Below are 20,419 nucleotides of genomic sequence, written 5' to 3' on the forward strand. Positions count from 1 at the left end.
TAACATGAGCACTATTTTCCTCATGATTATTTATAGAAGTAAAGAATATAATTTATCCAATGTCATATAAGGCAAACAAATGTAAAGAATCATTTTTCCATGTTTATTACTCCCCTCTGCAGAAAGACTGCCTAGTTATTTTGGAGTATGGCCATTACCTCCATCAATGAAAGTTAATAAATGAAGGTGTCCTTGCAATCTCCCATTTTTACAGGCTTTGAATCGTTCTTCCCCAAAGCTCCTTTATCAATACACTTTGCAGGTATATAGAGCTAAGAGCCACACACCCAGGGAGCTAGTTAGAGGCCTAGATTCTGATATGGAGCAATAGGTCATTTCCTACATTTTACAGTTGAGATTTTAAGTGTTCAAAGAAGGGTTCAGGGCCTACAGTTTGATGACAGAAATCTGCATTTCCTTCTCTTATTATTGGCTGTGAGAATCAGAACAGCAGAAAGGAGAAGCCTGCACTTTCCGGCAGACTTCTTTCTAAAGGACATTTTCTCATTGAATCACACAGTCAATTCATTCATTTGTAGTTTTTCATAATTTCTTTCATTCATTCAGAAGTATTCATTCATAGTTTTTCCTTCCTCTTATGGAAAAATCATTCTGATTCTACATACACATTGCCAAAAGGAAAACATACAGGACATTTAAGAATATCAGTCATATCCCCAGATCCACAGGCCTTTCTGATATACCAAGTGGTACAAGACCCTATTCTCACTAAGAATGGTGAAGGAGATTTGGCATGATGATGGATGTCCTCTCCCCTAACACTAAAAGATCTGACATTCAGGAGAGCCGATAAGCAAAAGACGAAGCAGTTTACCTGTCATTGCTGTTGTTGTGAGATCCTGAGTCTTAGGCTGTGAATTACCAAACCAGGACCAAATCCAGTTATTTTGTTTCTGTGCTGTTGCGTGGCTGTTTGAGTGCACAGTTGAAGTAACTGGATCAATTATGAAAATATCACTTAGTGATATTCCCTCTATAAATCTTTACTTTCAGTTCTGTATATATATGATGTCTGTATCTATTATTGAATGATAATTAGAAAAGAAAAATCTAGGCTTTGTTTTATCTTTCCAGACTCCTAACATCTCCCACAATCTTAGGACAACATCAGAAATGCAAATTCCGCATGGGTATAAATTTCATGCTACTCATTCTTCAAACTGACCTTCCTGAATTCATGATCAAAGCAAAATCAAGCAGCAACTTAATAACTTGTGAAGGAAAGAAATTTTCTATTTTCTTGATCGGACGACTGAGCCATGAACTGGAGATTTTCGAAGCAGAATTTCGAACGATTGCTTTCATTCATTTATCTTTGGATTATCTTTGAGTTGCTAGAGTGTATTTTTCACATCTGTCTAACATTGTACCCAAGTAGCTTGTGATGACAACTAGCATTTCAAAGCTCCACCCGCATGCATCAGTCTCAGGTCAAACTTCATACTTGAGCAGGAACTTTGCAAAGAAAATGTGTTCAAAGTATAGAAATCAGATAAAGCTTCCTCAGGTATCCATCTATCATTTCTGTTACTTTTTATTCTAATTCAATATGTGTTTCTACCAAAAACCAGAGTGGCCAAAGTTAGAGAAATTCCACATTTTTCTCAGATTAGAGAAAATATCATCAGTAACATTTTGCAATTTAAAATCTCTCATTTGACTCTCAAGTTTGACTTGAGTCCAGTATGTTTTCTTGTTGAAGTGGAATGGCAAAAACCATCAGGATAAATATCTAATTTAAGCCAGTTGAGATTTTAAAAAACCACTTTAAATTATATATCCCTTTGAAAACCTATGTTATGACCTCCTTCCTCAAAAAAGAGATGCTACATATACACACACTCAAAATTTTGCATATTGTTTCAGATGGTTCTAGAATGCCTTACAGTCTATCATTGAACCTACTGAAGGTCCATGAACCCTAGGTTAAAAACTTTGACTCTACCTATATCAAATGCCAAGAGGCATTTGTGCCCCACTGGCACAGTATGTTCTGTCCTCTAAATCAGGCTTGTCCAACCCATACCCTGCGGGCCACATGCAATCCAGGATGGCTTTGAATGTGGCCCAACAAAAATTCATAAACTTTGTTAAAACATTATGAGATTTTTGTGTGTGTGTTATCCCATCAGCTATGGTTAGTGTTAGTACATTTTATGTTTGGCCCAGGACAATTCTTCTTCTTCCAATGTGGCCCAGGGAAGCCAAAAGATTGGACACCCCTGCTGTAAAGGACACATTAGTTCAGAACAGAGAGTAGAGAAATAGGAGCCAATTTTACCCATGAAGCCTCCAGACAAACCTGAGCATCCCCTGGAAAATCCACAGACACCACATTCTCACCTCAGAAACTTTACTAAAGATGCATAGTTCCCACCACCCTCACCCAATAGTACACCAGGAAAAAATAGGACCAGAGGAAACAAACCTACAAGAACAAGATAGAAATAGGTGTTATTTTTGTTTTCCTGAAAGGAGTGGTATGAGGGGGAAAAATAGAAAAAGCTACTGCCTAGCTAGCAGAATTTCTAATTTTCCCCACCTAAATAGGCCATACCAGATCTGGAAAAAAAAAAAAAAAAAAAAAAGTATTCCTTTGACACCCAGAAGACAAGGAAATACAGTGTTCCAAGGCAAGAGTCAGTTTCCTGAATTAGTTTAGGTTTCTTGATCCCAGAGAGCTCCAGGTCACCAATAGGAAGAGACTGATGACACTCAAGGTAAACAGCCTGCTGGAAGCCTAAAGCTACCCAGATGGGTATTGTTACTAGCTGTCCCTATTGCCACCCACTACAGGCCCTTCAGGAAGGAATGAGCCAGCCGAGCCAAAGACAGCCTTCTTCTATGCTCTTAGCCAGCACTCCTCTTGACACCTGCACTCCTGCAATGCATGAGGGAGGTTTTGCAATCACTCCCTCTCACTCTGTCCCAGCTCTCAGTTCAACAGTGATAAGGTTTTGCAAATCTCCTCACTGGACTTTAGAAATACGATTCTATTCAGAAGCCTATTGGTGTTGAGTTTTCCTGTCATACCATTATGCTACATTCAAGTTTCCACCAGGTTGTTTGCTTTGGTACCTTTCTTTGCATGAAGTGATCCACTTGGAGCTGCTACTGGTCCCATTGGGTACTACAGTACTTCAGTCACTCTCAGGTTAGCCTTGGACTCATCTGGTAGACTCATTAGTCTCTTTCTTTTTTAGCTGCTGAAGGAAACTTAACTAATTTATCTGGGAAGAGAAAGGCACAATTCATTTCTCAGCCCAAATCCTGAACTATGTTTTAGTTAAGTCTCATAAACACTCTTTTTCCCTGACTTCTAAACTAATAATGTATAGTCTCCATGAAGGTAAGTCCAACTCTGAATTCCTAGCATCCTAGAGCCGTGTCTGGCATGCAGAAGACCTCAAACATTGATTCAATGAATAAATATCTCAGTAATCTTTGCTTCTCTTCAATGTTACTTCCTACCCATGTTTATCCTTGGATCGCAAGCATTCTAATAGGCCTGGTACATAGTAGGTTCTCAAAATACATTTGCTGATTAACTTAGGAAGGGAAGACACAGTTCTTAAGAGATATTCTATGGGGGTTAATAAAATGTGCTAATTGCCTTTTTTAAAACACACATGAAATACTATTTTGTATAGGCTATTAGTGGCTTGAATGTTAGCTATGTATGGTCCCCACAAGTTATGTTTTATCAGGATTTTCTTCTTTGGTGGGAAGTGGTACTTTAGGGTAGACCTATTCTGCTTCCTGCTGAGACCACTAATTATTGTGTTTGCCAGCATCTGACAAAATTGCATGCCATAATGATAAGCACCTTTGACATAGTTACTTTAAAAAGACAGGAACCCAAGAAGCAGTGAGTGGCTAGCAGCACTGCCTGCTTGGTTTGCAGAAGCCTCTCTCAAGAAGGGCTGCCCACGGGACCACCAACAATAAGCTGAGGCAAACTCAAGAGGGCCAATAACCCAAGAAAGCATGGACAGCTTGAAAAAGCTGCTTTTTAAAAGGCTTCAAAGAATGTGCAGGGAGTGATGGGAACCCCAAGCCTATTTGCATCATGCCCTCAGCCAGAGACTGACAGAAATTTAAAACACTATTGCACAAGTGACCTTATAAATGAAATCACAGTGCTGTGGAGGTTTCCCTGGCTTCTGGGTGACGAGGAATAGAGAAGGGCCCTGTCTTGAGTATTCACAAGCTAGTGCATTTCTGCCACACTCTTTGGGGCCCACGTTTCACCCCTCAGGAGCAATAGCCAGGAAAAGAGAAAATCCATACCATACTAGGAAAACTGCTACAGACGCAGATGCCCTATTTGAGTTTGATTAATCCTCCACTGGAGGAACATGGCCCATCTGGGAGCCCATTTCAAAACAAACTGTAGAAGAAAAGCAAAGAGGGAAACAGAGGAGACAAGAGACATGTAAACACTTTCCAGTGGAGCTGAAGCGTGAGGGGCAAACTCCAAAGAAATCGAACGCAATGTTTACATACTTCCACTCTTGCAGCTCTAAGTAACGAATTACCCCCACACACCAAGTAAGTATGGAGAACATTCCCCAACAGGCTGGAATATAGAGCTCTTACGCTGATTTGATTTCACCAGAAAACTCATCCAGATGTACTTCCTTGGACCAAAAATGAAGGAATTGTTGGGTAAATCATGGTTAATGAAAATCACTGAATATTATACTATCAATAGTTTGAGTGTAAATCAAGTTAAAACACAAAAGGCCACAGTTGACCCATGTATGCCTAAGTTCCATTATTGGAATGCTAAGCATGTGGGAGATATTTATATCCTACTGCTCAAGGTCATCACCAAGTTCTGATTGCAAAATTTCAAAAAATTGCAACCTCAGGCATAAACGGGTTTTTAAAAAGGTGATAGTGGAGTGGTACGCAAACTCTATGATCCCGACTTTATGAAAACAATCTTATTCATAGGTGGATAAGAACAAGAAGGAAACATGAAAAAATGAAAATGGTTTTCATACTAGGCTTGAATTGTCACTGTATCCCTGGGGATAAGAGAATAAGGACGGCTCTCCCCAAAATAAAACTTCCTATATGGCACTTCTTATGCCGAGGTAAGAAAAACAGTTATAGATGAGTAAAAAAAGGTAGGCAGTAGTAGTCAGTGCATACAGTTCACTGACAACCACATGAGCCCACCTCCCCGAATGGCATCACCAGCTTCCAGCTGTCTAGAGATGAGAAAATCAGCATGTGAGTGTGCAATGCTCAGGAAGGTCAGAGACATGTTGCCAAGGAATTGCTATTGGGAAGCACAGTGATTTATTTTCCTTACTGGTAGCAGGGGTTCTGTCTGTGCTGTCGGTGATCCAGGGACCGTCTTCGTCTGGGATGGGGTGTGTAGTAGAAAAGGTGTGAAAGATGTAACCTCCTGAAGTGCTGCTCCTTTCACTGGAGGATCCGCTGCTCACGTCATCGTCAGTAGGGTTGCTGGGGTAGATGTCTTCAGGATTCGTTCTGTATTCTCCTCTCTTGATATAGCGAGTGCCATCGGGGTTAACAATAGCTGGGAGAGAGAAAAGGTTTTCACAGAACTTCACAGCTCATATTTTGAGTTTGTGGATTAGCATTTAACATAGTGACTTCAAAGCTATTTTCCTTTGCAATGAAAAACACCTATCTATCCAGTGATGGGACAGAGTGGCAGATGCACTTAGAAAGTGCAGCCTCCCATCCCCCTACACACCCTGGGGATGAGGCAGGAAACAAGGAAGTACTGGGGAGTCCCATCCCCATGTTTGAATCCCAGCTTCATAGAGCTCTGGACAAGGCAACTCTGAGCTTCAGTTTCCTCATTTGTAAAATGGGGATTAAGTGATACATTGTTAAGTAAAGTGCTCAGCACAGTATTCAAAATACAGTGGGTGCTCAATAAATAATCATCCTCCCACTTGGTTCCCTACTCTCCCTTCTGAAGTACATATAAAATGTGTTGCTATTAATTCCATATATTCCTCCAAAAAAGATTTGAAGTAGCAGACTAATAGCCTCAGCAGGGAAGATACATCTGAAAATTGATGAAGATTTAGATTTTCTTTTTTAAGGGGCAAATGTTGTCTGCTTGTGCAAACACCCACTTCTGGCTAGGAAATCAGCAGGTCTAAATACAGATAGAGCCTTTGCAGTTCTCTGTGAAATTCAACCTGGAAATTAACAAGCACAGATATAGACGAAGATCAACATCTGTGGTTTCAACAAGCAAATGACTAGAATGAACTGGAGAAGAAAAAGCCTGAATGGATTCATTCGTTATTCCTCCCTAAAAGTATTTGCTGCTCTCAAGTCTGGGCCACTCACTATGCAAGTGAGATGAAATTATTTTCTGCTGTATTGCATTGATGGGACTAAAGGTTCTTTTTGTCTACCTATTTAGCTTGCTCAAATGGAACTTTTTTATTTTTTTGAGATGGAATCTCACTCTGTTACCCAGGCTGGGGTACAGTGGTACAATCTTGGCATGCTGCAACCTCTGCCTCCCGGGTTCAAGCAGCTCTCCTGCCTCAGCCTCCCAAGTAGCTGGGACTACAAGTGCACGCCACCACACCCAGCTAATTTTTGTATTTTTAGTTGACATGGGGTTTCACCATGTTGGCCAGGATGGTCTTGAACTCTTGACCTCAGGTAATCTGTCTGCCTTGGCCTGGGATTACAGGAGTGAGCCACTGTGCCAAGCCTCAAGTGGAACTATTAATAATACATAAATGAAAAAAAATCAAGGTGTCAATCACCCTGGTAATCTCTGCAGGTGAGGATTTGACGAGGAAATATTGTTGACCAAACTCTTACAGGTCTGGACTTCGAAAGAGAACTGTGGGCATTAAAGAAACAGGGCATTTATTAAATATCTACTATGGGCTGGGCATACATTAGACATAGTGTCTTTTACAAATTTCCTGAAAATTCTCATAGGTTGTTCCATTATACGTATGAGAAAACTGAGGATCAGAAAAACTATGTCACTCCTCTAAAATCTCACACATGGTGAGGAACTGGGATTTCAAACCAGGCCTGACCGAGACAGCACATCTCATGTCATAGCCATCATGGTGTGAAGCCTCCCCTTCCTATTGCAAGGCACAGATCAGGGACAATTCCTTACACAACAATGTGGGGCTGGGTTTGTATGGTCTACAAAGATTCTCATCCATCTGCCACTGCAACATCATGCCCATGCACACTGTCAGTGTCCAGCTGTGAGGAAGCAGAAATCAGACCTCCTCAACACTGTACTGTTTCCCATTAAATGAGGCTCGGAGGCAGTAAGATCAGGGTTAGCAGACTAGCCTATTTGAAAGTTCTGATTCAGATTTTCTGATTTCTAAAATGCTGGAATAGGTCAGGCATGGTGGCTCATGCCTGTAACCCTGGCACTTGGGAGGTTGAGGATGGAGGATTGCTTGAGCCCAGGAGTTCAAGACCAGCCTGGACAACATAGTGAGACCCCCATGTCTATTTTTAAAAAGTGCATGAATATATACATCTGTGGATAATCAAATATCAGGATGATTTAAGATGGATGTGGTATAAATAATGTCAAAACTCATATCAGGAAGTTTATATCCTTCATGATTATCTTTCAATACTTCAATTACATCAAACATGAAATTGCTAATTGGGGCCAAAATGCCCCTACGCCTGACACTTATTAATTCCCCTTTCTAAGAGAGAACATGACTCAGACCTAGAGTTTTTAGCAGCTACAAATTAAGAGCATTATTTAATTTTTCTTACATTTTAAAATGTTATTAAGGTTGCCTTCTATTTATGATGTGATGTTGGTTTTCCATGTGCAATTTCTTTTTAAAAATAAATGCATTTTAAGTAGAAAACAATGGGTCAATTAAATAAAAAAATCAAGTAAATGTTAGCATTGTATATATAGAGATACCAAAAAAATGTGAAAGTGGTTTTCAAATGACTGAAGTTTGAGGAATGATGCATGAGTGTAAACCAGAGAGCAGTTTCAAGTCATTGCAGAAAAAAGGGAAGGGACACTGAATTAAAGCCAATTGTCCTCAGTCTTAGGGAAATGACTAATATTCTTTTTTTTTTTGGAAATGGAGTCTCACTCTGTTGCCCAGGCTGGAGTGCAGTGGCGCGATCTCAGCTCATTACAACCTCTGCCTCCTGGGTTCAAGCCACTCTCCTGCCTCAGCCTCCCGAGTAGCTGGGATTACAGGTGCCTGTCACTACACCCAGCAAATTTTTTGTATTTTTAGTAGAGATAAGGTTCCCCATATTGGTCAGGCTGGTCTCAAACTTCTGACCTCAAGTGATCTAACCACCTCAGCCTCCCAAAGTGCTGGGATTACAGAAGTAAGCCACCACACCTGGCCTAATGTTCTATTCAAATATACCATAGAGAACCCACCTGAGCCCCTTCCCCAAAATAGGAAAATTTAATTAAGATTAGAAGAGAGACATACTTATGGTAATTGGTCCATCAAAGGCATTGGGCAGGTCTGTGACTGATGCACAATCTTCTTTAGGTGGAGCTATGGGGTAGGAAAAAAAAAAGGATGAGAACCCTTTAAAAATATGAGGAAAATCTATCCTCATTTTTATTAGTCAGTTAGGATGGAGTTTTATTTTAACTTGTCCCAAATAATTTTCTTTTTCCAAAACTCCATAAGTTGGCTAGGAATTTCTCTGTCTTCTGTGATGCGTTTTCCATTTTTACTTGATTTCATAAATTTCTGGAACTTATGAAATTTCCAGAAATTTCCCCACCCCCGTGAATTCATTCATTAATAAATATACATTCTATATCAGGCACTGTGGAAGCCTGGGGGTACAATCGTAAATGAGATAGACATGGCTCCTTCTCTAATGCGAACACATTAGGGAGGATTTTTTAAATTTGTGATTATAAAAGTAATGCAGGAACATTGTAAAAAATTTAAAAGTAAAGTATGAACTATCATGAGAAAATCATTTACAATCTGGACAATCCACAGAAATGATGAGAAAACATGACAGACACACAATCAAATGTTTATCAACATGATCAGCCTGACAATCTGAAGGTTAAAATAACATAATCATAACAAAGAATTTACTCAGTTGAAATATTAAAAACCAAATGAATCTCTAGTCTTTCATTAATGTAGTAATGTATTTATTAATTTAGCTGATCTTTTGAAGTGCTTACTCTGTATAGACAGCTTCTCAGCATGTTACTTCTGAGGTTGACCACCTTTGGCCTAGGTGCCCACAATATTTTTCAAGGTTACTGTTTTGGCATATCTCATCATTGGTATTTCTGGTTTTTTTCCTCTTGTTCTCCATTTATCCTCTGCTCTTTCATCCCTTTCTTTAGGAATAAAGATTTCTACCTGAATCTTGGACCTGACTGATCATCCACAGATGTTACTGGTAGCTCTCTGAGCAGCACTGTCTCAAGCCCCCTGACAACAGGCCCTGAAACTTCCACCCTGCGTTTAATTCCTTGTGTCTTAAAAGCAGACTGCAGAGTAGCTAAAGCAACCTTCCATTCATGCCAAAGTGCTTTATTCTGTGACTAGACCTTCAATTGAGCTCTAAAGCCTCAGAGAGCTTTAGACTGGTTTTGCTGCTGTAGAAAGATTAAGTCCATTTGTGCATTACAGTTTTTGTACTGTGTGTATGCATACGTAAATGTAAAATGGAAATTTATTTGTTAGGTTAGTTTCTCCCAGAATTGCTCCTGGCAAAGAGGAAGAAGGAGATGGATGGGTGGAGACGGATGGATAGATGGACAGAGAGAGGGAGGGAGGAAGAGAGGCAGGCAGACAGACTGCTATCACAAGTATTTTAAGTGTCCTCCTATAATTTTTGCATGCGCATAAAAGTGAACAGAAACACAAGCTGAACAAAACAGGTTTTGTTTGCTTCCTAGCACATGTGAGCATCTTTTCCCACAGATAAAAGAGGATAACCTTAACCTGCCCATTTCTTTGGCCTCATAGTGAAACTGTCAGTTTTATACATTCGATTGGAAAAAACAGAAAGTTTTAGGAAAAGCCATTCTTGCAAAGCCTGTTCTAAAAGATTTCTCAGATTTTTTAAAAAAGAAATATCACCTCCTTGGCGAGGCCATTCCTTACCCTCCAATCTAAACTGCTTCATCACTCCCCCACACCTGTCGCCATCACATAGCATCTTGCTCTCATTTCTTCTTCGTGTTTACCACTATATAAACTTATCTTGTTCATCTTACTTGATGGCTGCTCGTGGCACATCTCTCAATCACTGCTTCCTGCTACCTGCCTCCCTCCCTAGAAATATATAAGCTCCACAGATGAGTAATAACTTTATCTGTCTTGGCCAGAACATTTATGCGTGATGGGGACAGATAAACATGCAATAAAAATGTGTTAAATGGATGAAAAAAGAAAAAAGTACCAATATAATTTCCCAAGGGTCTATTCTTCCAGTAAACACACCTAAGATGTTAACCCCCCTAAATGGGTCTCCAAATATGTACAGGTCAAGCATTTAGATTATCCCTAAATGATAACGCCGTAAGAAATAATTAAAGGAAGTTACATCTATAACTCTTCATTTATTATTTTTAAGCATCTACTCAACACTTATATGCCAGACCATATAAAAGGAGAAAAGAAGACGAGCATGCTTCTGTCCCTGCTTGTGAGAAATTCACAAGGTCATGGGGGACCGTAATAATTAATATTAATTTAGCTTTTTACAGTTTTCAAAAATATTTTCCAAAATTATTGCACTTGAAAATAAGGGCATATAACCAACCTGGGAGATTTGGTAGAGTATCTATCTTGTTTCTCATGGAAATATCAGCAGAAACTGACCCAACCTATAAGATGTTTCTGATATTTGTATGTTGTGCATACCTGGAACCAGGCTTTGGATCATGGCTTCTTAACGCCAGGGATGCAACAATCTCCCCCAACTTCAAATATAACTGCAAGTAACAGTACACTGGGAATTTCCAGGCAGCAAGTTGTAATAGAATGGAGCATGATGTCAAAAACCCTAAGACAGTTTTGTAAATTATTAGAGCATTCGTTCACATGGACCCCCTTCATGCTCCAATTCACCTTAACTTTTATAAAGAACATCAAATCTGGCAAATATGCTTAGTGGATGGTGACCCAAATGTGCAATTAACACACTCATGCTCTCATGTCGGATTCCAGGGCCTCATTAGATAGCCTTTCTTTCCATTTAATGAGCTCTGTACTGCTTGGAAAGCTAGACCTGGTGAGGTATTCCTGAATCTGAGGACTTGTTAGAAATTCTCTGAGGTGGGCATTCTCATAAACCTTGGCTTCAACACACCAAAATAACCAAGAGAAATATTAATTATTCAGTCTAGCCACTAATCTCCAGATAGAAAAGCACCCTCTTCAATGCTGGATACATTTTAGTTATCTCAGAAATATTCTCAAATAGTTGTTGAATAAAGGAGGAAATGAATAAACAAATACATGTAGAATCTTCCCTTTCATTCTACCTTCAAAATAAAATGAGGCACTTGACTGAAAGCAAGCTTAAATGAATCAATTCAAGTCAGTTCTGTGTTCACACAGAAGTCACCAGGCTCACATTGGTCCTCAACCACTGAGAATGAGGAGTAAAAAAAATCACAAAGGTCTTTTCAAGTTCTGCCTTATTTTCATTTGTTAGCCACAGGCCATGTTTTCTAAAAATATTGCTAAAACTTTAAGCTTATGGAAGCTATCTACTAAGATCAAGCTGACTTTTGTCCCTATAGCTGTTTTATGGGGGGGATCACAGCACTAGGACAGGACCACCTGCTAGCAGCTTTCAGGCTAAATTAGATTCAGGAATCCTTGCAATGAAATCCTTTGCATACGGCAGTTTATCAAAATCTTTAGCTCACTTAATACCCCTATCATCTGACTCTAATTCAAGACATTTAGAATATATTTATCCTTAAACACATTTATCTGCTTCTCCAGTTTCTTTATTTTTTTTATTTTTTTATTTTTTGTCTCATTGCTTCAACAAGATTGTTAACTCCTTTAAGACAAGAAATGTAGCCTCCAGTTCTTTCTTACCCCATCTTTGCCTAGTGCAGTACTGAGCACATACAGGTGATCAATAAATATTCCCTTTAAACTTAAATAAAAACTTACAAAAGTAGCTATCAATATTGAGTCAATTTGGAAAATAGACAAAAGGAAAAATATTACTTCTAGCTTTATTATTTAATTCATCCATTTTAGTAAGGAACATACCCCCTGTACTTCTCAAACTTTTCAACTGAACTAACCCTCCAAGGAGAAGAAAATCAATCAATGCTCTTGCTCCCAACTCCAGGGATGGGCCCAACCTCATGAACAAAATTAAGGATAGAAACAAGTCTCAGTAGCAGCCTGCCTAGATGGCTTCGATGCCAGGCAATAAAACAGTGTGAGCTTCTACCTATTTGAGTTGAGGTTCCTTTTGGCAAGTGAAACCAACTTGTATAATAGGTAAGACAATGTGGGTATGCAACTACATAATTTATTGCATACATTCATTCAGCAAGACTCAATGGGAGATGCAATAAGCAGTGCCCAGAGACTCAGGAGTGTACAACTTCATGCCAGCCCTTTCCCACTGAGCCAACCTCTTCATCTAAAGCACAAGCTTTTCCCAATCTCTCCCTCTGACCTGTTGCACTGAGATGGAGCTAGCTAGACCACATGTTGCTCTATGTCTATTTCTTGCTTTTTTATATGTGGTTTTCTCATTATAATATCATTAGAGTGACATGCTAGACATGGGTATGGGAACTTAGTATGTATGAGTCGTGTACTATTTAGCGTTAATTGGACTCCTTTCCCTTTGGTCAAACTCCATTTGTGTTCTTCACTCATATAACAGGGAGGAGTAAACATTATACAGTTTTCTGTTCCTGTTTTGTGTGTCTCTCCATAGGTTTAATGACCTGTAAATTTTTGTCAAAATCTACTGGCTTCACACATTCCATTTCAACTAGCCAGCCCTGATACTTTGTCCTAAACTCTAGATTTCTTCTCTGAATTTCCACTCTGATACCTACTGTGCACACAACAAAGGGTGGGTGGTGTAGATTAAAGCCACTGATGTAATCTCACAATTAATTTTAATTTTTGTTTCAATTTTTTATTAGTAGGTAGATCTCATAATTAAGTTGATGTCCTTTTTATAGCTTAAAAATCCATGCAGATTTTTATGTTTTACTACCATAAATATATATGGTATATATATGGTATATGTGATATATATGGTATATATATATCTGTGATATCTTGATTTTATATATATATTTATATGTGTTTGTCTCAGGCTGTTAATGTCTTAAGTCCCTTTCCAGCTAATTTAACATCTCCTTCCCATCTTTGAGGAACACTGACACTCCAGCAAGATGTACCAAGTTTACCTCAAGGCTTCCTCTTTCCCTTCACACAACTTCAAACCTTCCATGGGAACAGAAGACCCAGTTTAAGAGGTAAGACTTTTGACAGGTGGCATCCAGATATTTGACATTTATAATTTTGATTCTTCTCAAAAAATTCTGAAAATTCATGATGCATAGAATTATTTAATTTTGCTAGGACTTGAATAAGGCTCATAAGCCTAATTTTCTAGGTTAATGGTAGGGAGAAAGTCACAAAGACATAGAGAAAGGCTGGCCTGTGTCCTAGCATCTACATCTTAACTTAGGTTTCTTCTTCTCTGGTTTTCTCAACTCTTGGGTAAGGGATATTTAAGAAGGTCAAAGGCATACCATACACTCTCCAAGAATTTTTTCCAGCCCTCTCATATAATAAATACCTCTCAGCTAAGACATTTGACTTACACCCCAAAGCTATCATTAGATTCATGTCACTCCCTTATTCAAAACCTATAATGACTTCCCATCACACTGAGAATGAATCACCCCCTGTTAGCAGGCCCTTGCTTAGCTCTCTGACGTTATTCCTTGGCATTCTCCCCTCTGAGCACTGATATTCTCACAACAGACCAGGGGGCACTTTTCCTGACCACCTTCTCAGAAAATAAAAGCATCCCTGACACTCGTTAGCCTTGTACTCTGCTCTCTTTTTTACAGCACTTGTATCACTTTCTGATTTCATAGATGGCAAGCTTGTCCAACCAGCGGCTCACAGGCCACGGGTGCTCCAGGATGACTTTGAATGTGGTCCAACACCAATCTGTAAACTTTCTTAAAACATTATGAGATTTTTTTGTGTGTGATTTTTGTTTGTTTTTTTAGCTTATCAGCTACTGTTAGTTTTAGTGTAATTTATGTGGGGCCCAAGACAATTCTTCTCCCAATGTGGCCCAGGGAAGTCAAAAGACTGGACACCCCTGAAGGGTATTTAATATTTATTTGCTTATTGTTTGCCTCCCCAGTTTAGCATGTAAGCTCCATGGAGACAGGAATGTTGACTCTGCTGTACAGATATTGAGTGAGCATTTGTTATGTAAATGGTGGCTACGAGAATCCCCACTTGAGCTGAGCTCCAAAGACCAGGCTCCCAAAGCCTCTCATGCCAACAGACATCCCCCTGAGAACCAACCTGAAGCATTGAAGCAGTATGTGTCATACTGGGAGGTGTTGGACGTGAGGATGTACACCCCTGTGTTGTTTGCTGCGCAGATGGAGTTGGGCTGAATCCGGGGAATCACCACGTGCCCTTCTATGAACCCGTACCTGTAAGAGAAAAACAAGAGGATATTGACCTAAAAGGTTAAGATGGGAATTTCATAATATCCCATTGAATGACATTTAATTCCGTGCAACTCTTCACTCAATTCACCTCAAGGGATATCGGAGGTTTCAACAACTGAGTTATGTGAAATCCAAAAATAAAAGCATAGAGAGGGAAAGAGATCAACAAGACTAATAGAAACAAAGTGATTTTATTTAGAGACCTATAAAGAGCTTTAAACAAAATCATGAAAGGAATAATTAGTTTCAAATAAAATTTGTGTTCAGCAGTGTTGAGTCTATCTGAACAAACAGAAGGAAGCGTGAGTCACAGAAGAGAGAAGGTTTGATGTGAGATTCATCCTGGCTCTGGATTACTTTCATGTTTTCCAGAAAATACATAAAATGGCCAACTTCTATAGATAGGAAGGGGTGCTTCTTCATTTCAGTGCACATATTTCAGACCTGTCTCATGTCCCATTCCCCTGCTTCTTTCTCAGCCACAACTTTTCCTGCGAGTCCCCTTACTCCATACTCCATAATCCTAAACACGAAGCCTTGTTCATATGCCAAGTACACAGCACAGCACACGGCCTCCTGAGCTTTGCAGGCATAATTCTATTGCCAGTGGGAATAAATTAACCATCATTACAATAGGAGTCATAGCAATTAAGTAAGCAGATAGCAACGGCTCATGTAGCTCAGGAACTTTCCAGAAGCAGCACAGCCAGAGAAATGCATAGCCCCTCTCTCCCGGCCAAGGTATCTCTGAGAGTGTGTTACAGCTGGAGGCCCTTTCAGATACCACATACAAAGCCCAGCCTCTTCTAGCAGCATCCTGGTGGCTAAAAAGTTGCTTACTTTTTAATTGTGCTAAAAACACAATTTTTTCTGAATATAAAATGCCTCAAAAAAATGAGATGTGAGCTGAGAAAATGCCATGTGCAAGAGAAGCTGTGGTGCAGCAGGAGGGCAGAGAGGAGGAAGCTGAATCCAGCAGGTTTTTCAAAATTCAATTCTGGCTAAAATGCCCATCGTTGCTTTTCATCTTTCCTGCCAGGGGCAACAGCATGGAGTGCATCACCCTGCAAAACCCATGGAAATGTCTGTGAGTCTGCAGTTCCCAAGCACAAAGAACTCCTATCTATGTGGCAATTGTAGCTCGCATGACTAATTTCTCATCTAAACAGACAAACTGGTTTCCCCAAAGCCTCTTTAGCTTGGCAGGGGATACAGGCACAATTAAATGGTAATAAGTTTTCATATATCTAAGAGTTGCTACCAATCAGGGTGGGGTAGACAAAAGAGAGTAGCTGCTAAAGTTTTATCCTAACCCATGAGACTCTGCCATCTGTCCTATGGCAGAAAGCTGACTCATAGCTACTGGAGTGAAATTATGGAAATGAGTTTTGCAATACTTAATACCAGTTATGGGTGAAATGATAGATTTCTTTGGCACAGTTTTTCTTTTTCTAAATAATACTGCTTGGTGAACCTACCTGCCAACTCACCCCCATCACATCATGTCATCAAGTATGGATAACACCGACATTCTAGAATCTATTGCATTCTCTTTGTAAGCTATTACTGAGTTTTTGCCACCTCATGTTGCCTACCGGTTTTATGTGTCATGCTAACTGTAAATTGGGGATATTAAAGTTTACATGTGTGTATGTGGCATAAGTAAGTGACTGTTCACAAGGAGGAAAGAATATTTAGCAAATCCAGACAGGATACTTTCCTCCCCTTTTAAGCCCCTGAGGAGGGCTTGGTCATTAAAATCCTGTCCTGGGTTCAGGCTAAGCAGAACCAAAATCCCAACTCCTCTTTGGGCAGACTGTGTGTGTAACTTCTCTAAGCCTCAGTTACTTCATCCATAACATGAGGTGATAATATTGATCAACAGTGCAGTTTGAGAATTAAGTGAGGGTTTGGCCAGGTGGGCAGTAGGGCTCCCAGCATCTAAGTGCTTGATGATTGGCCAGTGGCAGTTGAAAGAACTCCCCTGGTCCTTAGCATATGGGAGCATTTCTATATTTTGCAAGTATACCTTGTTTGTATTTCACAATCGAAATTCAGCTTTACTAAATTCACTTTCTTAGGCCAGTGGCCTAGTCAGGGCCATCATTCAACAATTAGCCTTGGGAATAGAATAATGGATTTGCTAACTGGCCTTTCTTTATTGCATCCTACAGTATAAGTTCAGTAGCCACCAGAGCTTTCTCCCTCTTTCTGCTCCTTTCATATTCCCCCAGACCTAGCTCTGAACACATACAGATGTCTATGTATATCTGCTCTTTATTTTAGAGCGGTGCTGCTCAATAGAACTTTCTGCAATGATGGAAATGTTCTCTAACCTGGGTCATCCAGTACAGTAGCCACTGGCCATTGGTGGCTAACCAAGCCCTTAAAATGTCATTAGTGCTAGTGAAGAACTAAAGTTTTAATTTTAGTATTTTAATTAATTTAAGTGTAAGTCACCACATGTGGCTAGTGGCTACCATATCAGACAGGGCAATTTTAGGCAAAAGATTTTCCTTTTCCCTTTCAGCAAGAGTCTCAGCCATCACTCATAATGTGGGTGCATGACTATAATCAGTGTGGGAGGATAGAAGCACTTAACTTAAACTTCATGGTTTCCATCAAGAGTTCTGCAGCTTGACTTTTCAAAAGCAGTCTGTGTGCATGTGAGTGTGTGTTGCAGAGAAAGGGAAATTGTATCACCTAAAGACACTGCAAAAGCACACCTGCAGGCTGGGGTAGAAGCTTAGAGCAGTTGTAGAGGTTACTCAGTCCTCTTCTAATGAAAACAAACCGAACCAAAACAATTCACTGCGATTGCCATCATGGCTTGCTTTTCTTGTGCACTGCTTAACACAAGACCATTGGAAATTCAAAAAATAAAGTCCTCGCCTGTTGTGATGATCTTGCTTGGAGCCATAGTCTGAGGAAGACTCTATGGAGCTCCAGAATACCTGGTAGGAGCCCTCTCAGGGCTCCCAATAATAATATAACTTAATATAATATAGCTTAATAGCTTTCATGCCTTTTTATTTACTTTTTCAAACCAGAGAAACATAGAAGAGAAACCAAAAAAAATTTTTTTGAAGAGAGAGCGAGGTAGAGTAGTTTGAAAGGTCTGCTTTGAGCCAAGTCTGCAGGGCCAAGACTCTACCAGCCACATATTTATTTTAAACACTGTTATTTGGTTTATGTTTCCTTGTGGTTCTGACAATGATATTGCAGCTTCTTCAAAGCCAGGAGAGCTCTAATGGCTTCCTCTGGGTTCCCGCTCTATGATTCACAAAGGTGTCTTTAGCTGACTTTAAACTCCAGTTGTCATACAGGTTCCAAATTGACTTGGCCAAATTAATAGGTGGGGTTGACTCTTTAGGCAATAGTCCATTCAGCTGTGGGAGAGGAGTTCTAAGCCCAGCTCCCTGGTCCCAGGCCGCCAGCTTTCGCCAGTGGTCGGGTGCTGGTATGTTACCTGCAGGTCTCAAATCCGATGCTCAGAGCTTTCTCCATCTGGGCCATTGTGGGCAAGGTGCTATTGAAAGCCTTGCAGAGGTCAGCGGCCTCCGTCCGAGAGATGCTGTAGCGACCATTTTTCTCCACGTGGAATACACCCGCAAAGCGGCAGGTTATATTCAAATCTATGGAAAGAAATAGAAATGTTCGATTCTTTTGCATAATTTGGAGACAGTAAGAAGTTCACTTTGGGACAGACTCCTTAAAAAGCCAAATAAGGCCGGGTGCAGTGGCTCACGCCTGTAATCCCAACACTTTGGGAGACCGAGGGAGGTGGATCATCTGAGGACAGGAGTTCGAGACCAGCTTGGTCAACATGGCAAAACCCCGTCTCTCCTAAAAATACAAAAATTAGCCGAGTGTAGTGGCACACAACTGTAGTCCCAGCTACTCAGGAGGCTGAGGCAGGAGGATCACTTGAACCCAGGAGACAGAGGTTACAGTGAGCCAAGATCATGCCACTACACTCCAGCCTGGGTGATAGAGCGAGACTCCATCTCAAAAAAAAAAAAAAAAAAAAAAAAAGAACAAACCAAAAACCAAAGCCAAATAAACTTCTCTGCTAGCCAGAGCCTTCAAAATTCACTCCAACATTCCAAATCACCATGATATTAAGCTCAAATCTGAGGTAAGACATGGTAAAATAGTGTCACTCTTACATGCTCTCCATTGATTGCTCTGCAACAAAGCTTTTAAAAAGCAGATGATTTAATTTTGGTTACTGATGTCATATAAACTTACAGAAAACTTACAAAACACAGGAAAGCAATGAAGGAAAATAAATCCACCACTACAAAAACTACAGCAAACACTTTTCTATATCTTCTTCCAGTTTGTTTACTGAATACACACATTCACACGTGCACACAAGCACACACGTACTTTATGCATATATACATAAAGCATGTATCTATATACACATACACACATATACATACTCACACATATGCTTGAATAATTGAAATGGTACTGTATATACAGTTCTAGATTTGAGAGTCATTTTTCCACATAATCTTATGAGCATTTTTCCACAATCAAGTGGTCTCTCCCTGGCTTACAACCTCCGACAGTTTATGTTCACACCCAGTATATATGTTCTTATTATGGCTAAAACCAACATAATCTGGCTCCTGGCTCCCTCTCTAACCTCAAAGTAGCTTGCTCTGCTCTAAACACAAATCTTCTCTTCAATTCTCTCAGACACACTGAGCTCCTTCGCATTCTAGAACATTTGTATCTGCCTTCTTCTCTGTCTGGAATATTCCATCCTCAAATGGTCACATAGGTGGTTCATTATTTTGTCATTCAGAATTTTAACTCCACATCACCTCACTTTAGAGTGCTTCCCTAAACACCCTTATCTAACCACCAGTCTCTCCCTCAACTTATTTGGCTTTTGTGTCTTCACAACAGCATGGTCATCTATTGTTGTGTGTGGTTACTCTCTTTCTCTCCTTCCTGGAATGAAAGCTCTGAGAAAGCAAGGGCCTTTTACTTGCTTGCAGCTGTTATCTCTAACCCCTACAAGAGTACCCAATAGAAAATAGACGCTCAACAAGTATTTGTTATATAAACGAATGACTCATTGAAATTTCCTCAGAAATACACTTTTAATATTTTGGCAGACTCAAAGCCTGTCGTTTGCTCTCAGAGTTAATGGCATTGAAAATGAAGCCTAACTGCTATCAATTGGGTAAAGAATCATTCAATACAAGGACTTTAGTGAATTTTGTAGACATTAATCTGAAATTCCAATAGAGAGCTAGAAATCATCCTATTCTACTTGATCCTGTGTAACAATCTCAAAAGACTTCAAAGGCTGTAATTGAAAACTCCTGGGACTATATGATCCCCAGTTTATACTTGAGGAAACTGCATGCAAAGGGTTAAGACATTGAAACTCTCCTGGTGAAGCTTGATTCCTTCTGAACACTTCCTTAGGCCTCAATGACAGTCCTTCTCTAAGGAGACATGTTGACATCATCTTGGGACAATGACCCAGGTGCCTGGCCAGGCACCACTCCTTGTTGTTAAGAACCCAGTCTGGAATCAGACAGAACTGGCATTAACCAGCTCCATCCCTTTCTTACACAGGTCTAGAGGTGGGTAGGAAGATTCCACTTATTTACCAACAAGAAAGTTGAGGCTCAGGGAAGT

The 20,419-nt window shown here is 40.0% G+C and overlaps 1 protein-coding gene across 10 annotated transcripts in view; it reads right to left on the reverse strand.

Moving 5' to 3' along the window:
• CD44 (CD44 molecule (Indian blood group)) overlaps nucleotides 1-20,419 on the reverse strand; it is a 92,001-nt gene that overhangs the window by 36,686 nt on the left and 34,896 nt on the right. For all 10 annotated transcript variants that reach the window (XM_010358389.2, XM_010358386.2, XM_010358379.2 and 7 more), the window contains exons 2-5: nucleotides 18,222-18,387; nucleotides 14,601-14,734; nucleotides 8,496-8,564; nucleotides 5,345-5,575 (exon numbers count right to left, since the gene is read on the reverse strand). In XM_010358389.2, the coding sequence (XP_010356691.1) occupies nucleotides 5,345-5,575; nucleotides 8,496-8,564; nucleotides 14,601-14,734; nucleotides 18,222-18,387 (600 nt within the window). The remainder of the gene's footprint in view (nucleotides 1-5,344; nucleotides 5,576-8,495; nucleotides 8,565-14,600; nucleotides 14,735-18,221; nucleotides 18,388-20,419) is intronic.

Source organism: Rhinopithecus roxellana, chromosome 15 (assembly GCF_007565055.1).
Source record: "Rhinopithecus roxellana isolate Shanxi Qingling chromosome 15, ASM756505v1, whole genome shotgun sequence".
NCBI classification, from domain to species: Eukaryota; Metazoa; Chordata; class Mammalia; order Primates; family Cercopithecidae; genus Rhinopithecus; species Rhinopithecus roxellana.